At 42.0% G+C, this 21,870-nt stretch overlaps 3 protein-coding genes across 3 annotated transcripts; all 3 read left to right on the top strand.

The window, feature by feature from the left end:
• The first annotated feature begins 194 nt into the window (after positions 1 to 194).
• On the top strand, positions 195 to 1,918 carry trmt2b (tRNA methyltransferase 2 homolog B). Its single transcript, XM_069659175.1, has 2 exons — positions 195 to 1,077; positions 1,178 to 1,918. The coding sequence occupies exons 1-2, from the start codon at positions 211 to 213 to the stop codon at positions 1,799 to 1,801; spliced, it is 1,491 nt and encodes a 496-aa protein (XP_069515276.1). The 5' UTR covers positions 195 to 210; the 3' UTR covers positions 1,802 to 1,918.
• Positions 1,919 to 3,548: 1,630 nt separating this feature from the next.
• Positions 3,549 to 13,336, top strand: scdb (stearoyl-CoA desaturase b). The gene is made up of 6 exons (XM_069658547.1): positions 3,549 to 3,651; positions 5,415 to 5,673; positions 6,465 to 6,595; positions 8,533 to 8,738; positions 9,484 to 9,716; positions 11,638 to 13,336. Exons 2-6 carry the CDS (start codon positions 5,430 to 5,432, stop codon positions 11,835 to 11,837), a joined length of 1,014 nt encoding a protein of 337 aa, XP_069514648.1. The 5' UTR covers positions 3,549 to 3,651; positions 5,415 to 5,429; the 3' UTR covers positions 11,838 to 13,336.
• Positions 13,337 to 16,223: 2,887 nt separating this feature from the next.
• wnt8b (wingless-type MMTV integration site family, member 8b) lies at positions 16,224 to 21,118 on the top strand. Its single transcript, XM_069658631.1, has 6 exons — positions 16,224 to 16,294; positions 17,209 to 17,242; positions 18,175 to 18,313; positions 19,092 to 19,217; positions 19,310 to 19,452; positions 20,549 to 21,118. The coding sequence occupies exons 1-6, from the start codon at positions 16,224 to 16,226 to the stop codon at positions 21,116 to 21,118; spliced, it is 1,083 nt and encodes a 360-aa protein (XP_069514732.1).
• Positions 21,119 to 21,870: the final 752 nt, after the last annotated feature.

Raw genomic sequence — 21,870 nt, 5'->3', positions numbered from 1 at the left:
CACGTCATAAAAGTTGACTTGTACCACTACCTTCAGCATGCGCTTCGTGAAACCCCCCCCCCAAAAATCGACAGAAAATACCTTTTAACCTGCGATATTTTCTGAGAGTTGTGTCTATTTTCTATGTTTAGCTGCACAGACTTTCTTCGTGACAGGAGCTCAAATCTGTAGCTTCTTTAGCAATAAATGCTACATCCTTGAAAGTCGAAAATGTCTTTGGCAGCTACATGCAGCAGGTCAGTCATATTTGTCAAACGCAAGATTTTGTACACTTTGAGGCAAACGAGTGTGTTGTTTTCAACTAATGGCACTCTTCTAGCTGAACAGAGGAAGCGACCATTTAAGAAACTGGGCAGAAAAGGTCAGAGGAAACCTACCTGGACGGATGATCTGTCCTGGGAGGAAAGGCTGGCTGATGTGGTCACTCCTCTGTGGAGGCTGAGGTATGATGAGCAACTTGAACTCAAGCAAAAACACCAGGAAAGGATACTCTCTCAGCTCTGTAGTCATCTTTCAGGTACCTTACAACCACAATCATCATCACCTGTTAGAAATAAACTCAGCTTTCCTGTCCTGCCTTTCCTGCCATCACCAGTGAGGGACGGCTACCGAAACAAGTCAACATTTTCAGTCAACAGAGGAGTGGATGGAAATCCAAAAACAGTCGGATTTTACCTGGGCACAGGCAGGGAGGGAAACATCATCTGCATCAATGGAGACCACCTGCTCAACATGCCTGAGAAGCACAAACTGGTTGCCAGATGCTACCAGGACTTTATCCGCCTCTCTTCCCTGGAGCCCTGCCTGCTGTTCCACACTGGGGGTCACTGGAGAGAGGTCACAGTGAGGACCAATACAGAGGGCCACACTATGGCTATAGTATACTTTCATCCACAGACGCTTACACCGGAAGAGATAGCACACCACAAGGCGGAGCTGGTGGATTACTTCACGCGGGGCCCTGGAGCAGTGTGTCAGCTGGACTCTCTGTTCTTCCAGGAGAACACCATGACTCGCTGCACTCACGAGGAGTCCCCGTACCAGCTTCTGCATGGTCAGCCACACTTATACGAGGAGGTATAAATACAGTGAATGTGAGAGACAGAGTAGATAAAACATCCATGTATACTTGGTTGTCTTTCGTTTTAAATGCCTATCTTGTGTTCTCCCTTCACAGGTGCTGGGATTCAAGTTCCGCATCTCTGCCGATGCCTTCTTCCAGGTGAACCAGGCAGCTGCTGAGGTGCTGTACGGCACAGTGAGAGACCTGTGTCTTCCAAAGGATGAGGATGGTGGAGGAAACACAAAAGTTGGTGGTACACTCCTGGATGTGTGCTGTGGGACGGGTGCCATTGGTATCACTATGTCTCGCAGTGTGGACAGAATTATTGGTATAGAGCTCATAGAACAGGCGGTGGAAGATGCTAGACACAACGCACTTTTCAATAATGTACTGAACTGTGAGTTTATCCCTGGGAAGGCAGAGGTGGTGCTTCCTGGTCTTATGTCACAGTTGAGCTCTGCAGGTGGAGAAGTTGTAGCAGCTGTGGTGAACCCTGCCCGAGCCGGCCTGCATTACAGAGTTGTCCGAGCTTTACGAAACCAACCTGCTATCCGCAGACTGGTCTTCGTTTCCTGTAAACCCGATGGAGAGGCTATGAGGAACTTCAGGGAGCTTTGTTGTGCTCCTGACCCACAGAAGAAACTCACAGGAAAGGCTTTTTCTCCAACTCTGGCAGTGCCTGTGGACATGTTCCCACATACTCCTCATTGTGAACTGGTGCTGCTTTTTGAAAGGTAGCACAAAGTTTGAGTTAAAAGGTGAGCTTCAACTCTCCGTCAATAACTATGTGCTGTATGGCGGATGATAATGGATATGTATCTTACCATGTACAATGTTAAGGGTTTGCACATACAATACGACATCCTTGGATGTATGCTAGGGCTGTAGCTTTCAATTTTGATTTTGTGAATAAAATACAGTCCAACAGACAGTCCAAATCTGAAAGATATTCAATTTATATATATTAATCTAGAATAAATCATCACATTTGAGAAGATGTATATAGAGAAATGTGCTGTCAAGTAATTTTCAGCTGACAAACTAATCTGCAAAACTGTTGGCGTACAGATTTTGCTCGATTAAAAAGTCATTTGTTCTGCGCTTCATTTAGTCTGCTTACTCCTTTGTGATTCCCATGAGTTCATTGAGTTTGGTGAACACACGTAATACCCCAAAAGGGGTGCTAATAATTAACAAGAGGGCCTTTACACACGACAGTGGGATGTCAATCTGCTCTGAAAGATTTGGCTGCAGAAGGTAAACATTACAATGCAATCCAGCAATTAATACTTTGTCAAGTTTACAGTATTTTTTAAATTGTAAAGAGTGTGTCAAAGAGATACTGATTTGACTATTAGGTAATGTTTGTTTTAAGATTAAAGTTTCAATCTGGAAACCACCAGCCAGAGCCGCCCCCCAGCAGTAGCCATATTTGTGCAGCAGATGGCGCTGTTACAATATATATGGACCTTTTAGGAAACCTCCCATTCATTTCCGTTCACGAAGGGTCATAACATATTGGGTGTAACCTAGGAGTGGCCCAATTTTGTTCCTGAGAGGTTACTTCTGTTCATGTGTGGTCATACATTGCAACAAGGCGACCTTGGCCGATAGGATGTTCCTTATCTATTGAGTGACATAATGGGATGATGATGCTCTTGCATGTGCCAGGGTAAGCAAAAAGATTGGGAAATGAACTTTAACAGTCCCCAAAACACAGGATTCTTGCAATGAGTACTCTCATAATATTCTGTTCTGCCTCTGTTCTGACAAACTTGTGACAAAGATGTGAACTGACATATTTAAAAATCACAATAAAACTTTTTGGTTTACTGCCAAAACATTTAGTAGAAAACAAGGAATAAAAAGTCTTCATATTTTATTAAAAATCACATTTTAGGTATAAAGTTTCAACTAACAAACTTATTTTTTGCATTCTTTGAATGCTAATTTCAAAATGTAAATGAATACATTTAAATATATTCTATTAGAAATGAACTGTAACAAATAAGAGTTGTGATATGTTTGCCACAGTTCACAAACGAGACTAGACTTGTTTTGAAATAGTTGACTGAACATTGCAACCACAAAGTTGCTGTTGAACACAGTGTCTGAAGTATCTTGAAAAAGAGGAACACGAAAGTGGGGCTAAAGTAGAAGGGTGCAATAATATGCTATTTTTATGATTGCCCCCTCGCACACTGAGACTGTCAGCACTGTATGACATAATGATGTCAGGTCAGCTGAGGTAAGTCAGGTTTGCTAATTTACAATGTTTCATCAGATTAAAGTGCTAAATTGACATCATAATGTTGATATGAAAGATTAGGTCATGGCCATGTTGGATTCATGTGCATATGAAATGACTCTCTCATGGTCAAAAAAAGGAGGATGGTAAACTTAAAGCAAACAGCCAATGGGATATCCAGATCTTGCGGCATCAGTTTCAACATCCACCAGTTGCTTTAAAATGCCCTCTGAATAGACTGCAAGAGGACTTCTGCTACCGAGGATCAACGCAACAGTGTTACCTTCTTTATTTCTCTTTATGGTACCCTCCTCTGTAGTGTTTGGAGAGCACCACCTGGGTAAGCAGCCATGCACAGACATTTTTACAGAGATGGCAAATGTAGTATGCAAATTGTAATTGGTATTTGCATAGTGGTGTATGTTGCTGCTGGCAGATGTCCATGGACATATTACTGACATAAAAGCCTATGCAGCATGACACTGCTGTTTAAGTTTTAGCCTAGCTTAGTATAGTTCATTTATTAGGTAATATCACACGGGAGGGAGTGCTGTTATACTGAATATAAGCACAGCTGTGATTTGGTCTGTGATATTCAGTGCACCAGCTTGACCTCGATTGTGATATTGCTGGTATACAACAGAACTACAAGCCGCATAGGCCTGTGTTATTTAACAGCAATATGCAACTACTTATGTTTCTTTCTTGTTCATAATAATTAATTTGGCTCCACTGGCAAAACTCGTACCACAAATGACTGAAAGTGTACGGTCATCAACACATAGGCCTTAACATTTTCTTGCCCGCTCGCTAGTTTTTATGTTTACATGCAGACCTAATCCTTTGTATGTTCAACATTTATCTGTGCAAGGGATGCACAATATTATTGGCACGTTATCGATGCAGATTATGGCTTAAAAATGATGTATAAATCATTTTTCTGCTTATATTTTCTTAAGATAAAACAACACTTTAATTATGCCTTTTATTAAAGCTTGCTGTAATGCTATGACATTAAGTCTGTGCTAGTGTGTGCACTTCCGTCAAGGATGAAGAAGGGTGCAAGATGTCTGCGGTATGGTAGCTTTTCAAAGTTTCCGAAACGGACAGCAAGGTTGTGCTCAGCATCCGTCCTGCGAGGAGGGGCCAAAGCTCATTCCACACTACAAATGTAATTGCCCATCTTAAGAATATGCCAGTGGTCCACTACAATAAGAGTAGGCATGACATCAATTCCACAATAGGGGAGACTTGATGTTCTTTGCAATTAAGCGTACAAAACATGCGCCTAATATATCAGTATCGCAATCGGCAAAAAGGGCTGGAAAATATAGGCAAAAAATCCTATATCGTGTATCGCTAATCTGTACATTTTCATTCGTCAGGCAACCCATTAACGGTTGATTTGGTGTGATTCCGTACCATTCTGATCAATCTAATCAAACACACACTGCATCGTTTGTAGTAAAAGTCACAGTGCCCTTGGATAGCTGAAGAATTGTCTTCCAAAGTAGTGTTGTGGTAGCCTATAGCCTAGCTAAGTTTTTGATAGTAGGCTAATGTTTTCATCATGAGAGACTGACATAACAGCCAGTAATATCATATCAAGAGGTGACAAAGTAGAAATTTGGCTTTGTTTGTTGAAAGAGACCGAGTGACTGACAGCCAAAAATCGACATTTGACACTAACAATAGGGGCACAGGAAGTTGAGAACATGGTGGCTTGTGAAACATGAGTGTTAGCAGCTGCAGTTAGGCTATGGCATTATAATCAGTGTTATGTACCATTTTAAATTCGTTTAGCGGTGGTAAGTGGCATCATTTATGACTAGGGAACTTGAGCAAACGTTACATATGGTAATAAGTACCGTCAACCAATAGAAAAGCGGCGTCGTACTTCAAAGCAACAGTGACATAACTCCTTGATTTTGCCACTAGAACAAGAGTGGCACGCGCTTCAGCCACTTTGCGATCTCGCCCCTGCCTGCTGCATGTTCACAGCCAGCCGCCGTACTTTTCCTCTCTTGTTCCTGCATCCCCGCTGTACGCATTTAACTGAGCAACATTTCTCGCCCTTTTTCCTGCTGCGCACTGCCGCTACAGAACCACTCCAGCAACATGACCGAAACGGAAACCATGACTCTCAACCCAGCCGTTAATAAGCAGCAGCTGAACGGAGGTGCTATGGCAGAAACATCGACGGTGGAGGATGTTTTTGACGACACCTATGCAGAGAAAGAGGGTCCCAAACCGCCGAGGATGCTGGTGTGGAGAAATATCATATTGATGACCCTCCTACATGTCGGTGCTCTTTATGGACTGATTCTCCTTCCCTCTGCATCGTTTTTAACTCTTGCATGGAGTAAGTATTTTGTATAAACAGTAGAAGGCGTCGCTGTGCGGCGTCTATTAGTTTTCCTCCATGTAGGCCACAGTTAGAAAATGTGCTGATGTTGTGTGATTGATTGGGGGGGGGGTCGTGCCTATAGGAATAATAGAGAGTCACTGTGGTATTGTCATTTTCATTACATGAGCCTGTAAGCCTCCACATTTATATTGTCTCATCTTTAAGAGCTCAAAGTTGTGGGAGATTGTAAATCACTTGTTGGGAAAAAATAGAAGTGTTTAAATTGTAGAGCCAACTGTTTGAATATTTAGACTTTGTGTCCTATACATGTAGACTATTGCAGCATTACTCTGATTCCCGAACAGTCTCAACTTTGTTTCTACTCTGGCACTGCATAATTTTCCCCTCTCTTTGCAATGCTGAGCTGCATATTATTCCACCGAGAAAGACAAAGCACAATCAACATGCCCATAGACATCCCATTGTTGAACTGCGTGACACCACAACAGTATGGTCTTTGCCAGCCAGAAGCCCCCGGTTCTCAAATCCTGGGCAGTCTTGTCTGGGCTTCACATAGAAACACATTCAGCACTTTTAGAACAACAAAAGTGTGAGGGCAGACCTGCGTGCGCCCACCATCCCATCTCCCTAAACAGATGACTTTTCTCTGAACAAAGAGGCCTGGCTGAAATGGAAAGGACATGGTGTCCCAGTGACTCTGCTCTCACGGGTTTAAAATTAATCTAAGTGCAGCGGTGACTGTTTTCCCCTAAGATATGTGTCCTTTTCACCTCTCCCTCTTCCAGCTGCAGTGTGCTACCTCCTCAGCGCGCTCGGTGTGACTGCAGGTGTGCACAGATTATGGAGCCACAGATCCTATAAGGCTTCTTTTCCCCTGCGAGTCTTTCTTGCCCTTGCCAACTCCATGGCATTTCAGGTAAAGTTGAAAAAACATCCGAATGTGTTCCCATTTATCACACAGCAGTTTCTACCCTATCCTAAAATGATCAACTCAATAAAGGGGTGGAGCTGCGTTCGACACAGATAACGGCTGTTAAAACATCCGACTGCTGATCACCTTTAACCCAGTTTTCACATGCGGATGTGTGACCGGGATTTTGTGATATGATGACTAGTTCTGAAGTGGTCATGTATGTAACATACACCAGTGTGGTGTAGAAAGTTGTATCCAGTGCAAATAGACTAACAAAGGACACTGAGACTCATTTTAAGAGACATCTTGTGACCAGCAGTTAAAGTTCCTATGAAACTCTACACATTAACTTATCTTATAAAAAGAAACTAAGGAGGGACATTTCATGGATACTGACTGGCTTTTACAGTGAAAATGGCGCTAGATGTGAGAAAACTAAAGCACAACCACAGTGATGACCCTTAACTGCTAGCTAGCTTTGTCCTCCTGTGCGTCATCGCCGAGGGGCACAAAAAATGCAGAAAAGTTTTAATTGAGCACAAAATTAGCGAATGCCCCTGAGTGCAGGATGAGTCATAAACATTTTTATGTCTTCCAGGAAATTACAAACTCTTAAATATATATAAGAATATCTATAAAACGACTTATTTGTCAGCACTGAGCCAGATGCTGGCATATGGCTAACCATTAGCACCAGACATCTGTATTAAAAGCTCCTGTGAGGAGTTTTCTCTGGGTATGAAACAGACTGGTTATTTCTATAAAGTTATTTTTAATGCCTGAAACCAGAAGTGGGGGGTTGGTGTCAGAGGAAGCGGTTAACAGCATGCTGGCTTTCTTTACATTTTCCAGGGCAAATGTTTAAAGTGATACATATGACTGTTAAAGAAAGCAGAATGAGATTTTTTGTTTAAAACCACCACTTAAACTAATAATCTCAAAGATTTTCATGTAAATAAATGTCTGTTAAGTCACTATCTATTGCCGAATGATGTAACACAGTATTACAGACTGGGTGTCTGTAAAAAATCATAAGCGGTGCCCAGTTAGTGAAGCGGTTTCCATCACCCAGCAGTGGTTAGTCTGCCAGAGAGGGTAGGCGGAGCTAAGCAGCTGCATTTCCGGTTTTCTGGAAATGTTGCAAGTAAACAGCAATCTACAATGGCTGAACCAAAAATGATACAAGATACAACTTCAAAAATAAGTGAAAATCCAAAGAAAAAGAAACTAATTCGACGCTCAGATGAAGACAAACAGTCTGACAAGGAAAGCGACCGTCACGAGGAAAATCAAGAGTTACAACCGTTACAACTGGAGCCAACCGTAGACGTCTGGTTAAATTGGGAAGTGTCCTCCCACAATTACTGAATGTCGCCATTAGGGGGCGCCCAAGAGATCGAAACAGAAATCTTCGAGATTGTAAGTTTAAGCATGTACAGGACAAAATCAGCGATGAGACAAGAGGTACAACTTTGTCCACAGGGGGCGCCAAAATCAACACAAACCGAAAGTTCCTCACAGGAGCTGTACAGAGCTTTTAGTTTAAGTTTAAACTTTTGAAATTAAATATATTTGCAAAAAACAATGTCTATATTTTCTTATGACAGAAGTGTATATAAATGTAAAAGTTTTCAATTACACAACTGAACTGAAGGAAAAATTACCTTAGACAAAAAGTATTTTTCGAAGCAGAATCTTTTCTTACTGGTCTGGAGAGGATTTAAAGTTATCGTTATGTTTAATGTTCATCATATTTACTTAAAAATATAGTAGCATTGGTTTGGTTTTAAAATAATTGTGCATGATTTAAGTAAAATAATGTATTCAGAGTGAAATGCATCTTTTGTTCCGTCACTGTTTTGTGATCTGATCATGCCATGCGTCTCTTTGGATGCCCCATGTAATCCTCTCTCTCTCTCTGGTCTGTCCCTTGTGAGCAGAATGACATATACGAGTGGGCGAGGGACCACCGTGTCCACCACAAGTACTCTGAGACGGACGCGGACCCTCACAATGCCACGCGGGGGTTCTTCTTCGCCCACATCGGTTGGCTGATGGTTCGTAAACATCCTGACGTCATCGAAAAGGGCAAAAAACTGGAGCTGACCGACCTCAAGGCTGATAAAGTGGTTATGTTCCAGAGACAGTAAGAAATAATCATCTGGAGGTTTTTGGGGGGGGTTTCCTGCTGTTGAGAGTGCAATTGTGGTCAGCTGCTGTCACTGCAGCATGGTTTACGAGACCAACTAGATCAACAAGGTCTGATACTCCATCATTTTTTCGCATTAGTCTTGACTCCTGTGCAGCTTGTTTAAATCAGGAATCTTTCTGCACAAAGGAATCATACATGAAATCTTGCTTCAAAATGTCTAAACTGCCTAGGCCCCGAACCTACATCATAAGGTGTGTAGTCTGGGTCATGCTACGTAGATCTCATAACCTGCACCAGGGACCAAATCATGTTGTGTTCACTGACTGCTCATTTGTCGACATCTATTCCTTTCTGGACTCAGTCCCAGATTTTCCCTTCCGCTCTTGGCAAAGTAGATTAACATTAGCTGGAAACACCCAATCAGAAAACCTTGTGAACTAATGCGCAAAAGATACGAGATATTTATGTTGATATGTTCGTTTTTGTCCTTATAAAAGTAAAGGAATACATGCGTGGCCTATTTGGAACCCTTTTACCCTGAGGTGGTTGCAGCATTGGATGTTTTTTAGCACATATCAGATATGACATTGCTTTGTACTTCTTTTTGATGTGTGATTACAGAATGCGTGCCATTAGAGAAAAAAAACAAGATTTATCTACTTTGTAAAAAGATAAGTTAGATGTCAAATCTGTTTAATTCATGGATACGTGTCAGATACAGTTTGCTCTTTCATCCCAGACACTACAAGCTCTCTGTGGTGATCCTCTGCTTCCTCGTGCCCATGTTGGTGCCCTGGTACTTCTGGGGTGAGTCTTTGGCCGTGGGATATTTTGTTCCTGGACTCCTGAGGTATGCCGTGACGCTCAACGCCACCTGGCTGGTCAACAGCGCTGCCCACATATGGGGCAACAGGCCTTATGACAAGACCATCAACCCCAGGGAAAACCCTCTCGTCGCTTTCAGCGCCATAGGTAAGAAAACAGCCTGTTCATTATTCACAATTATACAACTGTTGGTTACAACCAAGTTATTTGATTGGACAAGAGGCATTCCATGAGTGCTGATATAGAGTACAACAACCTCTGAATCAGACTGGCTGCCAAAGCAACTGTCAACAGTCATATTTCACAGGACAACAAAATGAAAAGTACAGATAACATATCGTATAGTAGCCGGTCTTTGTAACATGTAGGCATACACGTGGTAAGTGTGCAGAAAAATGTTGCTTGGTTAAAGACCAGATTTTGTCAAGTTGCAGAACTAGTTGTGTTACATGATAAAATAACAAAATAATAGTCAGTTGTTTCCTGTTTCTGTTTACTACTGTACAACTGTAGTATAAAAACAATAACACACTCGGGGTAGTGCTGTTATTCTGAATATCAGCACGGCTGTGATTATTTTTTATAATTGTTGCTTGGCAAAAGTCCAGAACTAATTGTGTTGAATGATTAAATAAATAAACAATAGTCAGTTGTCTCTTATTTCTGTTGAAAACGGTAGAACCGTAACATAAAACAATAACACACTCGGGGTAGTGCTGTTATACTGAATATCAGCACGGCTGTGATTATCTTCCATAATCGGCCTGCAGCCTTGTACCTATGACCGAATCACTCTTATATTGAGTACAACAGCACTCCCTCTGGTGTGATATTGTTGAGTTATTGTGTATGTTTTGTTACTCCAGTGTCATTAAGCCCCTCAATGATCGAATGATCATTTTTTCATTACTTGTTGAAAGCTTGTCTTGTCGATTCATATGTTTTGGCTGTGCTCGTGTTAGCTTTGAAAGTAAGAGGTTGTCGACTTTGTTCAGCTGTGAATTTAGTAATTTTGTCTAGTTTGAGTTGGATGGTATTTTTCGTATCATTGTCTACCATGAGTCAAGACTTTGTTTGTGGTTGCTGATACCACTGGGGTTCGATGCTGCAAACAGGAAAGAGCATTGTTGTGCAAGAAACAGTGCCAAATTCACAAGCTAACTAACGATTACACAATTCTGGAAGGCTTTATTTGCTTTTAGCTTTATTTCAAGGCCCTCTTATAAAACTAAACATTGTCCGCCCTGTTTTTTTTTGAGGATTTTGATGTTCTGCACCTAACTTAATGCCCTCTAGCAACCGTGAGAGCAAATGGAAAAACTGTACACCAATTTTCACCTTATTTTCTCACCTATTTAAATTGTAACAGCTGTGTTTCCATGTTACTTGTTCCTCAGCACACAGAGCAGCTGTAGTAATCACAATCACACACTCTCAGTAAGTGCAGAAGTAAAGACTGTAGCTGCCTGTTCCGGAAGCTTTTTTTCACTTACAATCAGAGTTGACGGCTTCTGATGAAAACCTTAATATGCATCAACACAAAATAGTTGTTGATTGTTTACTCCTGGTGATCAGAGCTGTTGTAGCATATTCAGAATGCTTTTCCAATGTCGTCGAGTTTTAAAATTCATTGTGCAGCCTGTAACTGTTTCAGCAGTACTACCTGTGCAGGCGTTTTTTAGGCTTGATGATTTGGTGTATTTGTAGTTAACTCTTAGCTGTGGGCACACCTTTCAACCAGTTACCATCCAGTACATAATCAATATAGTAATAGTTTGAAACACTAATCTGATTTTGGTTGCTTGTAAATTGCTTCTCGGGACAGTCAGCCGTTAAAATCCCAAAACAAGTCCCACCCAGCATTAAATCACATTATCAGTCACATGCTGCCTGCAGCTGTTTGTCATTCTGCCACAATCCTGTCGCGTTCAAAAGAGTTTAAATGTATCGTATGATTGTTGTCACCTGTCATGAAGTATTCCTCTATTGCTGCTGTGTGCATCTTCATAAACATGTATTATACATGCTTGCGGTAATGCAGCAAAACACTTCTCTTTTTGTTTTGCAGGCGAAGGCTTCCACAACTACCATCACACATTCCCCTTCGACTACGCCACCAGTGAGTTTGGCTGCAAACTCAATCTCACCACCGCCTTTATAGACCTCATGTGCTTCCTGGGTTTGGCCAAGGACTGCAAGAGGGTGTCGAAGGAGATGATCACAGCTCGCATACAGCGAACTGGTGAAGGCAGCTACAAAAGTGGCTGAGTAGCACTAGCTTACAAACTTGCGACTGATACCAACATGTTGAAGTAAGACAGGACGTAGCAACAGGCATAGCAGCATTTCAGTGGTGCAGGATGGGGGGAGATCGATTATCATGCTTCTGATTATAAGTTAAACCTCTTCCTGAGACTAATATTGGCTTTCCATAAATTGTGTGGGTATCTTTTATGTTTTGAAGTGTCCTCACAGACTATTAGCCATAGCCAGCGAGTGGCTACATGTGCAAGCACAGCTTTTTCACCATAACACAGGCGCGAAGAGCATAAAATAGGCTAATTGGGATTTAAGACTCTTTCGCCAGTAGAAAGGCAACCAAACAAGTCTGTGTGAGTGGTGTTTATAAGCAGTAATTAAAAAATAATTTACTGTATGTCTTATTTTTGGTGTGCTACTTATCAATAGTCGTTGGCACTTTAAAGCTTTATTGAAACCCTTAACAATGAGGTTTCTCTACAGGCGAGATTGAAGGCCTTTTGCTCTAATGTCTGTCAGAAGTGCTTTGTTTCTATCCACAGGGAGTTTCATCTTGATATTTGTTTATTATAAGCTAAGGTTCTCCTTATTTTTGGTAAGCTTATAGTCTTACTAAAACATGAGCACTTTCCCCAACTATTATAGCAGAGTTACTCTGGTTTGCCACAGTTCAGGTGCATTATACTGTCTTTGGGTTACCCTCACACCCACTGCCTTTCTACAACTGCCCAAAAGGCTCCTGATGTGGATTAAGTTCTCTGCTCTAACGCAGAACATACCTCTAGTTTAGTGCTGGAGCCGCCTCAGACTTCATCACTTACTGAACTGAAACATAGAACCAGACTTCTCACTCTTAATAAGAAAAGAGAGAATTATTTTCATTTATTCTGTATTTATTTAAAGTAAACTCAGATATAAAGTCTCCCTCTCCCTCAGATAAGGCAAACGAGGCATGTGTTGGATGTGCATTTACCTTTTGGACTGTGCAATATTACAAAGACGTGTCAGGACTCTTGCCCAAATGCCTTATGAGGGTTGCGCACCTGTTTGAAACAATTAAAGTGCAAGTTTTGGATAAAAAATTAGGGCTTAAATTTTCTGTGTAATCCAGGTTGTGTGGTCTCTGTCTGCATTCAAACTCAAATCCTTATTTATAACGGAAAAACAGGGACCATTCAACTCATCCTGAACAAAATGACGGATAACTATATCTTTTGTGTATCCAAAAAAAGAAAAAAGCTCTGAAACAAAATTCAAAGTTGTAATCATATCATAAATGATACTGTTGTAATATTTGTCACTTCCTCTTTTACAGAGCAACAATTTTATACAGTGTTAACTTCTTGAACTTTGGATGCCTTAAAAAATGGCACATTTTTTCAAAGAATGTTTTTGCCCACTGTATGTACCGTAAATAAACCAAATTTTCTACTTGTGACAAAGTATGTTTTGCTGTTTTTGTTTGAATTCTGTAATACTCCTTATTCGTATACTGAATAAAAAATATGATCATACCTTTCCTGTTAAATTCTTTATCAGTAGCTTACGGGAGCTAGAAGTACAACAACCACGACTGATGATTTATTGTCATAGTTACTATATTGACTATTCTTTAGAGAGGGTTTCAAAAGCATCAAAGGGCTTTACACAAACAAAAAGTCATAAATCATTCGTGTTTTCAGAAATAATATAACTGAAAAAAGCATGCCCAAAAGCACACGTGCTGTTACATACTGATCCCACGAGTTGTTCATGAGTGCTCGTTTCTTTTTATCTTCATCTTGCCGCTGACGAAATGGAGCCGCAGCACACCTAACATTATTCGTGTCTCCTGTCTACATGCCTGCACTGATGCGGATCTAACTCTGCCGAACTCGTTGCCTCCCTTGTCTCACCCACATCTAACATTTTTGCATGATTGCCTCACCTGTGACATCAGCATATACATATTTAAAATATTTGCACATGTTCTTTTGTTCGATGAGGACAGATAACAGTAGATACAGAGTGTTATGTTTTGCAGCTTTTAGCGTCCACTCTATTGGTTTCCTGCAGACTTGAATGTGTAAACAGGCTTTTGAATTCTTGTTAAAGAAAGACTTTCCTTAGTGATATTTTTCTATTTTACAGTTTTTCTTAGTTGCTTTGCCTTAGCAATTTACTAGTGCACAACAAGAAGTGCATTTCTCAAACGTTTTTGCACATAACCTAGACACAGTTGTCTTCTTAATTTAAACAATTATTGATTGTCATTGTGATCAAAATAGTCAACAAACTTTTCATTGATCACCTTTTCTGCACAATGTCCAAAGTACATTTCATTGTAGTGGCATCCTAGACACAATAACTCTTTTGACACCATAGTAAAAGATTAAGGTTGAGTTACAGCCGTTTGTAGGTTAAAGGTTAATGTTTTGTTGCATGTGTGAGCTGAAAAAAATGAGTGGCACATCTTTGAAGCTTTTGAGGGATCTGTGCATTTGCTCCCTCTGCTGGACTATTACTTTACTGCAAGTTACACAAACAGCTAACACAGTGCATCGTCCCTCTCTTTTGTGTAACAAACAGTGGATAAGATTTACGTGTTGCAACTGCAGTTTTTCTGCCAAAATGCTGCAGTCTGTCACAGAGTCACAGCCTCCAGCCTGACTCTGACTCCACGCACTATAAGTGGCCCCACCGCTGCTGCTGATCTCTGCTGCCCCAGCAGTGACATCAGCCCTCCGTCCATTGGCTGCTGACTGTCAGGCCATCCTCTGCACGGCTTTGACACCTCAGTGTTGTGGTCACACTCTGCCAGTGAGAGCTCAGACACCTCACTGTGGTCAGCTACGCAGTTTTTGCAGGATGATTGCAAACATACAACATATTTTTTAAGATTATCTAGCAGCTGCTGGGGGTAAAAATTAAAAGATATAATACGTTAGATAAATAATTAAGATTCTTATACGCACATATATGTTTGAAAATACATTTTATTCCCACAGTGAGCAGATTGACTCACATTCCAGTGTGCTCAGGAGATGAAGTTTGCGGAATAGCTCTTACTGCGGCTATTTTTCAAAATAAAAGCGCTTAAAATAACTATGGAAGATTGCTAAACGCTTTCGGTGATGCAATTTGTGAAGGAATTATTTCCCATGTTTCAAAATGCCAAAACAAAGAACTGGACCCTGCTGCTGTCTCTTTTTACTTGTCATTCCTCTTTAAATCTTAATCCAAAAACATCCCTCAGAAGCCCCCCACCCTCTCTCTGTCTTCATCCTCCCCTCTCAACCCTCCAAATCACTTTTTCTCTAATCCTAATTTGCACACAAGAAGATTGCTAAAGGGCTGCCTGCGCCAAAGGGAAGGGGTCCTAAAGGTCAGACGGGGTTATTGAGGAATAACCCTTCATCCAGTGTTAGGTAGGGACCGTCTGGATTAGCGATGCAAATGTCCGCATAACCTCAGTGGCGTTCACTTCATCCTGATCCACCTCACTCTGGGGAAATTCTCTGGTTTTAAATTCCCCAAGGAAATGGTTAAGTGTACATGATTAAAACATTGCTGGACATCATTTGAAAGCCTCACTACAAAACGGTAGAAATAAAAACCTAAATATTAGAAATAGAAACTAAGACTCAGAAGTTACTAAACTCAAACAGCAATTTCTAATTTGCAGGTGTCCGAAATAAGGCCTCGGTAAAACTGTAAAGATTGATGACTTGCATCCACTAGGCTGATTTATCCAAATTTTAAATTAATTATCCTCTTAAACAAACATAAATGTCGCCGATTGGACCCCGTTTCGTGACATGTGAGATGAAATGACACATTTTCCCCCTTAAATCTTGCTAGTGTCCTCGTGGTCCGGGTTGATAAACATTGATTCAATCACACCTTTGTGAGACCATGAAATACTTCCGCCATAACAAACAGTATGGGACTATATTTTGTGTTCCTATCAAGCTAACAATTCGTCATCCAGAAGACTATCTTCCGCTAATCCCTGACAATCAGCTCCGCGTTAGATAGCTTAAATAAACTCTTTTTTCCGAGCAGGAATTCAAGGGATCAGTGTTACACTTTTCCTATAGGATTAAACAGATCTTCCTTTGCTGCTGAATGGAGGCAGGGAGCCCACCGTTGCCCGGCCCTGAAGGCCCAGGGTGCCCTTTTGATCATTTCAGTCTCTCCTCGGTGCAGAACTTCTGATTGGCCCAGAGAGTAAGAAGGGGGAAAATCTTTAATTAAGCAGATAATCTCTTGTTGGGGACGAGAGCAGCTCCATTTCAGAGCCCCCTCCTTGAGTCCTGGAAGCCCCTGGAGAAGTTTCATGTGCTGCTAGCTCAGTTTCCTCTCCATCGTTGGACCGTCTGCAGGCTCTGGACTGGATCCCCCTCACCTGCCAGGATGTTCATGCATTTGGAGGTTTTCTATTACATCTTCATTCTCCTGGCTCACATGAGGTCCTACTGCTGCTGGTGAGTTTGATTTATTTAGAAATATTTATATGATTTGCAGATTAATTTCGGTTCCTGATGACGTTCGTCTCCAAACAGTTCATTTCACTGCAGTAGCATGTGTTGCCAATTTTGCAACCTAGCATCAATTTTCGACAGAATAAATAGTTTGTATGCCCAAATGTATCTATTTTGCACTTCGTCAGTAATAGAGTAATATTTAAATATAGTATTGATATTAATAAAATCATCTCAATCAAAAATAGTATATTTAAAAACTTTATTTTCACATAAATAGTAACTTTATTGTTTTATTAAATCCACAGCAGGCCTACCACTATTTAAATTGATTCTTAAAAATGTTTATAACGTTTAACTTTATTATTGTTTGCTAAGGCTTTCTAGACAAGCTGTATGACATTAGTAAGAACAAAGTTTGGGTTTGCCAGTTTGTGAAAGCTCACATGCACATCTGACCGCTTATATCTAGAGTGGAGCTGCAGATGATCTAGACTAAAATCCATCCATCTACAACATACAAACACTAAGAATTGCAGATTTACTGTGTTAAAACCATTTATTCCTGACTTATTAACACTCTTACTGACAGATCTGATGGTTAATCAGAAATTGGTAGACACGTGAGCATTTATAAATGGATTACCAACATTTATTACTACATTTTAAACCCCAGTCGATGGCATTTTTTCCCAAACTGGCAACCCAAAATTTCAAATAATGAAGTGTTAATAAAATCGTGCCTCAGTTCTTACATCTGTATAAACTTTATAAACAAATTCAGCTGTATGTTCACTAAGGTTTGCTCTGGTGTCGCGGTTTAACGTGCTACAAAGCGCACTAATGAGAGATGTTAGCGGAGGAATTTGTGAAGGACGCTGAGCTTCCCTGAGTGAATAAGCTTTCTCCTTTTCCAGGTCAGTGAATAATTTCCTGATGACTGGACCCAAGGTAAGCCAACTTTCTTTTGATCTACCTCCCCGTCCTTTTCCCCAAAAACAGAGAGACCGTGGGCCTGCGTTTGGTCCTTGTGATACCTTCACTCCAGTGTATTGACCCGTCTGTATCTGCATGGCACTAAAGGTTATATCAGCGATATTCTCGGCCCCTTTGCGATGCCCCCTCCCTCCCTCGTACACTTGACCTTACTCAGAGGCTCCGTGTATCTGCGGGCTGGATGTTTTAAGAGGCCGGGGCAGGCATCGCTGTAGTGGGTGGTCATCATTAGTGAGCCGGACCCCTGTGAAAGAGGTGGTGCTCCATCTCCCCAAGGCCACTTGAGACATATTAGTTATATTATCGTTCACACAGTCTGAAGAAGCAGCGGAGAGGCGGCCGAAAGCCAAGGACACATCGCACTGGTTGAGAGCAACTTAACTTATTAATGCGGCTGAAAAGTGTCGTAAAATGTAAGCTGAATCAGTTCACAGGTCTTAGTCGGCAAAACAATAAAGACTTTTTTTAATATATCTTATTTATCATGAAATTCTTGCTCTGGTCATTAAAGACTTGTTGGACATTAAGAGTAAAACATTTGACCCCAGTAGGGAGATGGAAATGTAAACTAGGCTAAGGTTAGTAAGGCTTTTGTGAAGCCCGAGTCTGTTTCTAAACGCCAGAATAACTCTCTTTCAGTGGCTTCTTTCTGAACTTTGTTATGAGCTCAGTCTTGTGCCATTCATTGCAAAGCTTACATGACTATTCTGCGGATTAGGTTGGGTTTATCAGGCAGGATGCAACAAGTCACATATTTTGCATCATGTAAATCTTCCCTAAAGGTGGATATTTCCAAGCATCAAATCACGCTAGAGGAACCTTATAGAGCGTTTGAGCCATTGTTGAAAGATGTATGCAGTGTTTCATGGGGTTTTTTTTGGCTGCAGGCGTACCTGATCTACTCCAGCAGTGTGGCAGCCGGAGCTCAGAGTGGCATTGAGGAGTGCAAATACCAGTTTGCATGGGACCGCTGGAACTGCCCCGAGAGAGCTCTGCAGCTGTCCACGCACAGCAGTCTGCGCAGCGGTAAGACCAGAGTCCCTGAAGGCCCCCCTAAAGCCTTAACACCAGCACGACCATTTCTGCGCTGCAAAGAGAGAGAGACGGGAAAACGGGGAACATGGCTCATGTGTTTGAAAGATGTTCTGTCACTATGTGCTCATGTTAGTTTCTAGTTTCTGTGTTGGAGAGGAAGATTTCTTCCCTTTGTGAAAAAGAGATGTTTGCTTAGTCAACACATGAACCCTCCCTTCGCTACCTACGGTGGGCACGGCTGCTAGAGGCAAAACAAACAAGCTAATCCGTATCACAACATCCCCCAGGATCACTGCCTCTATTTGCAGCTTATGAAAGTAACATACTGATTGGAGACAAAGAGATTTTAACATGTTGGGAAACACAAAAATCAACTTCATACAGGCACGGTTTAGAAGAGAAGACTGGTGCTATTATCCTGAACAGAATACTGACTAATGACGTAAGCCATTTTATATGTTAAAAGTAGGACTAAATACGTTATATTATATGTAATATGAGAGAAGGAGATTGTAATATGAATCCTAACCTACAATCTTACTGAATGATTTGCTGTATTTAACTGTTTATGAGCCGAGATCCTCCATTCATTTGTTCCACAGTCCAGGCTCAACACTAAAGGTGACTTCGCCTCTGTTATGGCATCTTAACAGCCTGCCAGAGGAAGTTAAATCCCTTCTAAAAATGCCCTTTTTAAACAGACTTTCATGTAAATCAACTTTGAGTATCCAATCTTTTATAATATTTTTTCTTGTCTCTTTGTTTGCAGCAAACCGGGAGACGGCTTTCGTCCACGCCATCAGCTCGGCCGGAGTTATGTACACTCTAACGAGGAACTGCAGCCTCGGAGACTTCGACAACTGCGGCTGCGACGACAGCAGGAACGGACAGCGAGGTCAGAGGGAATACACAAACCACAGCGGAGGTTATATTGACTTTTTTTTTTAGCAGGATAACTTTAACAGAATTCCTCTTTTATCCTGACAGGTGGTCACGGTTGGCTTTGGGGCGGCTGCAGCGACAACGTCGGCTTCGGTGAGGCCATCTCCAAGCAGTTCGTCGATGCTTTGGAGACCGGGCAGGATGCACGAGCAGCCATGAATCTACATAACAACGAGGCGGGCCGTAAGGTACAGTAGGTTCTCTTACTTCACTCCATGTATGCAGAGATATGATGTCTGGATTTAAAGCATACAGTATTAAAACTGGGTGGTAATCTCTACCGGCCCTCCAACTGATTACACCGTGTAAAGCAGCTTTTGAATCATTTTTCCCCGCTCAGAATTACTCTGAGTGTGCCACCCAAGCATCCCTTTCACGCCGCTATAAGTGAGGTGCCACTCGTCCCCAATAATAACAGTGTGTTCGGTGTACCAGAAGGGCCTATTTACCAGCGCTGAATGCCCCTTATGACAATACCTCAACTCGAGAATCTCAGGATCGCTGGTGCAGGCTTAATTAGAGATCCTGCGGAGCCAGACATTGCCCAGCATTCTGTATTATGCTGCTTTTTAAAATAAGTGTTTAGTTTTATTCTTGCAATAAGGATCCCACATTTATGTTGGTCTTTGTTTGGCCCCGAGGGAGTCTGAGGGGACCACAGGCGTGCAGCTGAAGTGCTCTTTGTTTACGGTGCCTTCGCTCCCCCCTGTCGGGCCCTGGGATCCCCACGGCACCTGGAGCATCTTTGTAACAGAAAAAAATGGGGACAGAAAGAGAGAAAAACTTCTTTTTCAGTTCTCCTCTCAATGGGACTCTCCATTGGGTCTTCTCGCACTAAAAACATGTTGATAATGAACATGCTAAATAAATACGCCTATTTCTTCTGAGGGGACAATAGGACTCAATGTGAAACTTTGATTCAGACTCACCTCGGCTGAAAGTTCATCCCCTCCTCACGGAAACAAAACGTCCGCTTTTCAAGCGACAGCTGTTTTGTGTCGGGGAAAGTCAGGAAACACTGAGGGCGACAAAGACACTCAGGAGTGGACCTTGAAGCTATCATTCATCCCCTTTTTTCCTTAACTAGAAAACTTTGAGGATACAATCAGTTAATTTGACAACACATCAATCAAAAGACAATGGACATCCTGTCCTTTGTACACACATGGACGTACATATGTGTGCATAAATGTCCTTACAAGCACAAAATATCTTTGTTCTGCTTTTGAGACGATAAATACATTTTAAAGATTTTTCCTTCTTTCCCTCCTCCTGTATCTCCAGGCTGTGAAGGGGACCATGCAGAGGACGTGTAAGTGCCACGGCGTCTCAGGAAGCTGCACCACTCAGACCTGCTGGCTGCAGCTGCCTGAGTTCAGGGAGGTGGGGATCTACCTGAAGGAGAAGTACCACCGCGCTCTGAAGGTGGACCTCCTCCGAGGAGCGGGGAACAGCGCGGCCAGCCGGGGGGCCATCGCCGAGACTTTTAACTCCATCTCCCGTAAGGAGCTGGTGCACCTCGAGGACTCCCCCGATTACTGCCTGGAAAACCGCACTCTGGGCTTGCCGGGCACAGAGGGCCGCGAGTGCCTGAAGAAGGGCAAGAACTTGAGCAAGTGGGAGAAGCGGAGCTGCAAGAGGCTCTGCGGGGAGTGCGGGCTGGCCGTGGAGGAGCGCAAAGCCGAGATGGTGTCGAGCTGTAATTGTAAATTCCACTGGTGCTGCGCGGTGAAGTGCGAGCAGTGCAGGAAGACAGTGACTAAATACTTCTGTGTGAAGAAGGGAGGTCAGAGGGGAAGGAATGAGAGCGCCGGGAGCCGCCGGAAGAACCTCAGGCTGAGGAAGAAGCACTGAGCGTCCTCATCACTTCTCCCCTCCTGTTGTCATATGTGTGTCCCTGCAGCTCCTGCCAACACATTAACTCTCTGTACATGTTCACATAATGCTTGTTTTGGACAAATACTTAAGAAAAATACAAGTTCAGACACCTTTTTTGTGAGGTTTGTATTAAAAGATAAAGACGGTGGGATGTGCACAAAGTGAAATGATAGAGATGATGAGAATCAGAGGTTTAAAACTTTGTAGATTTTTTGGTACATATGTATTTAAGATATATTTTTATACTTTTTACAACATTTTGAAAAAGTCACCGGGCATTTAAAGAGTTTCTCTCTGACTTCAACCTTCCCCTCAACATCTTTTATTTATTGTAAAACTTAAAGATTCAATCTCGAAGATTTCAGTTCAGTTCTCTCTGGCGCCTCTAATGGCCACGAACAGTAATTGCGGGAGGACAATTCGCAATTTAACCAGACGCCGGTTTTAACTCTTGATTTTTCTCGCTTTCCTTTTTAGACTGTTTGCCTTCATCTGAGCGTCAAATTTGTTTCTTTTTCTTTGGATTTTCACTTATTTTTTAAGTTGTATCTGTAGTCATCCATCTTTTCTTTGTTTGTTCAGCCATAGTAGATTACTGTTTACTCGCAACACCTGCAGAGACCGGAAAAACAGCCGCTTAGCTCCGCCTACCCTCTCTGGCAGACCAACCACTGCTGGCTGATGGAAAACGTGTCACTAACTGGGCGCCGCTTGTGATTTTTTCCACA

The sequence above is a fragment of the Semicossyphus pulcher genome, unplaced genomic scaffold (genome assembly GCF_022749685.1).
Source record: "Semicossyphus pulcher isolate SPU_LCO1_2020_fin unplaced genomic scaffold, fSemPul1.0.p SCAF_12, whole genome shotgun sequence".
Lineage (NCBI taxonomy): Eukaryota > Metazoa > Chordata > Actinopteri > Labriformes > Labridae > Semicossyphus > Semicossyphus pulcher.
Note: the sequence above shows the minus strand (reverse complement) of the source record. Positions and strands in the feature narration are given on the sequence as shown.

Coding starts and splice junctions, on each gene's coding strand:
- trmt2b (XM_069659175.1), top strand. CDS start 211: ATGTCTTTGGCAGCTACATGCAGCAGGTCAGTCATATTTGTCAAACGC. Junction 1,078..1,177: donor AGCCACACTTATACGAGGAG/GTATAAATACAG, acceptor CTCCCTTCACAG/GTGCTGGGATTCAAGTTCCG.
- scdb (XM_069658547.1), top strand. CDS start 5,430: ATGACCGAAACGGAAACCATGACTCTCAACCCAGCCGTTAATAAGCAG. Junction 6,596..8,532: donor CCAACTCCATGGCATTTCAG/GTAAAGTTGAAA, acceptor CCTTGTGAGCAG/AATGACATATACGAGTGGGC. Junction 8,739..9,483: donor GTGGTTATGTTCCAGAGACA/GTAAGAAATAAT, acceptor CTTTCATCCCAG/ACACTACAAGCTCTCTGTGG.
- wnt8b (XM_069658631.1), top strand. CDS start 16,224: ATGTTCATGCATTTGGAGGTTTTCTATTACATCTTCATTCTCCTGGCT. Junction 18,314..19,091: donor GCACAGCAGTCTGCGCAGCG/GTAAGACCAGAG, acceptor CTTTGTTTGCAG/CAAACCGGGAGACGGCTTTC. Junction 19,453..20,548: donor ACAACGAGGCGGGCCGTAAG/GTACAGTAGGTT, acceptor CTGTATCTCCAG/GCTGTGAAGGGGACCATGCA.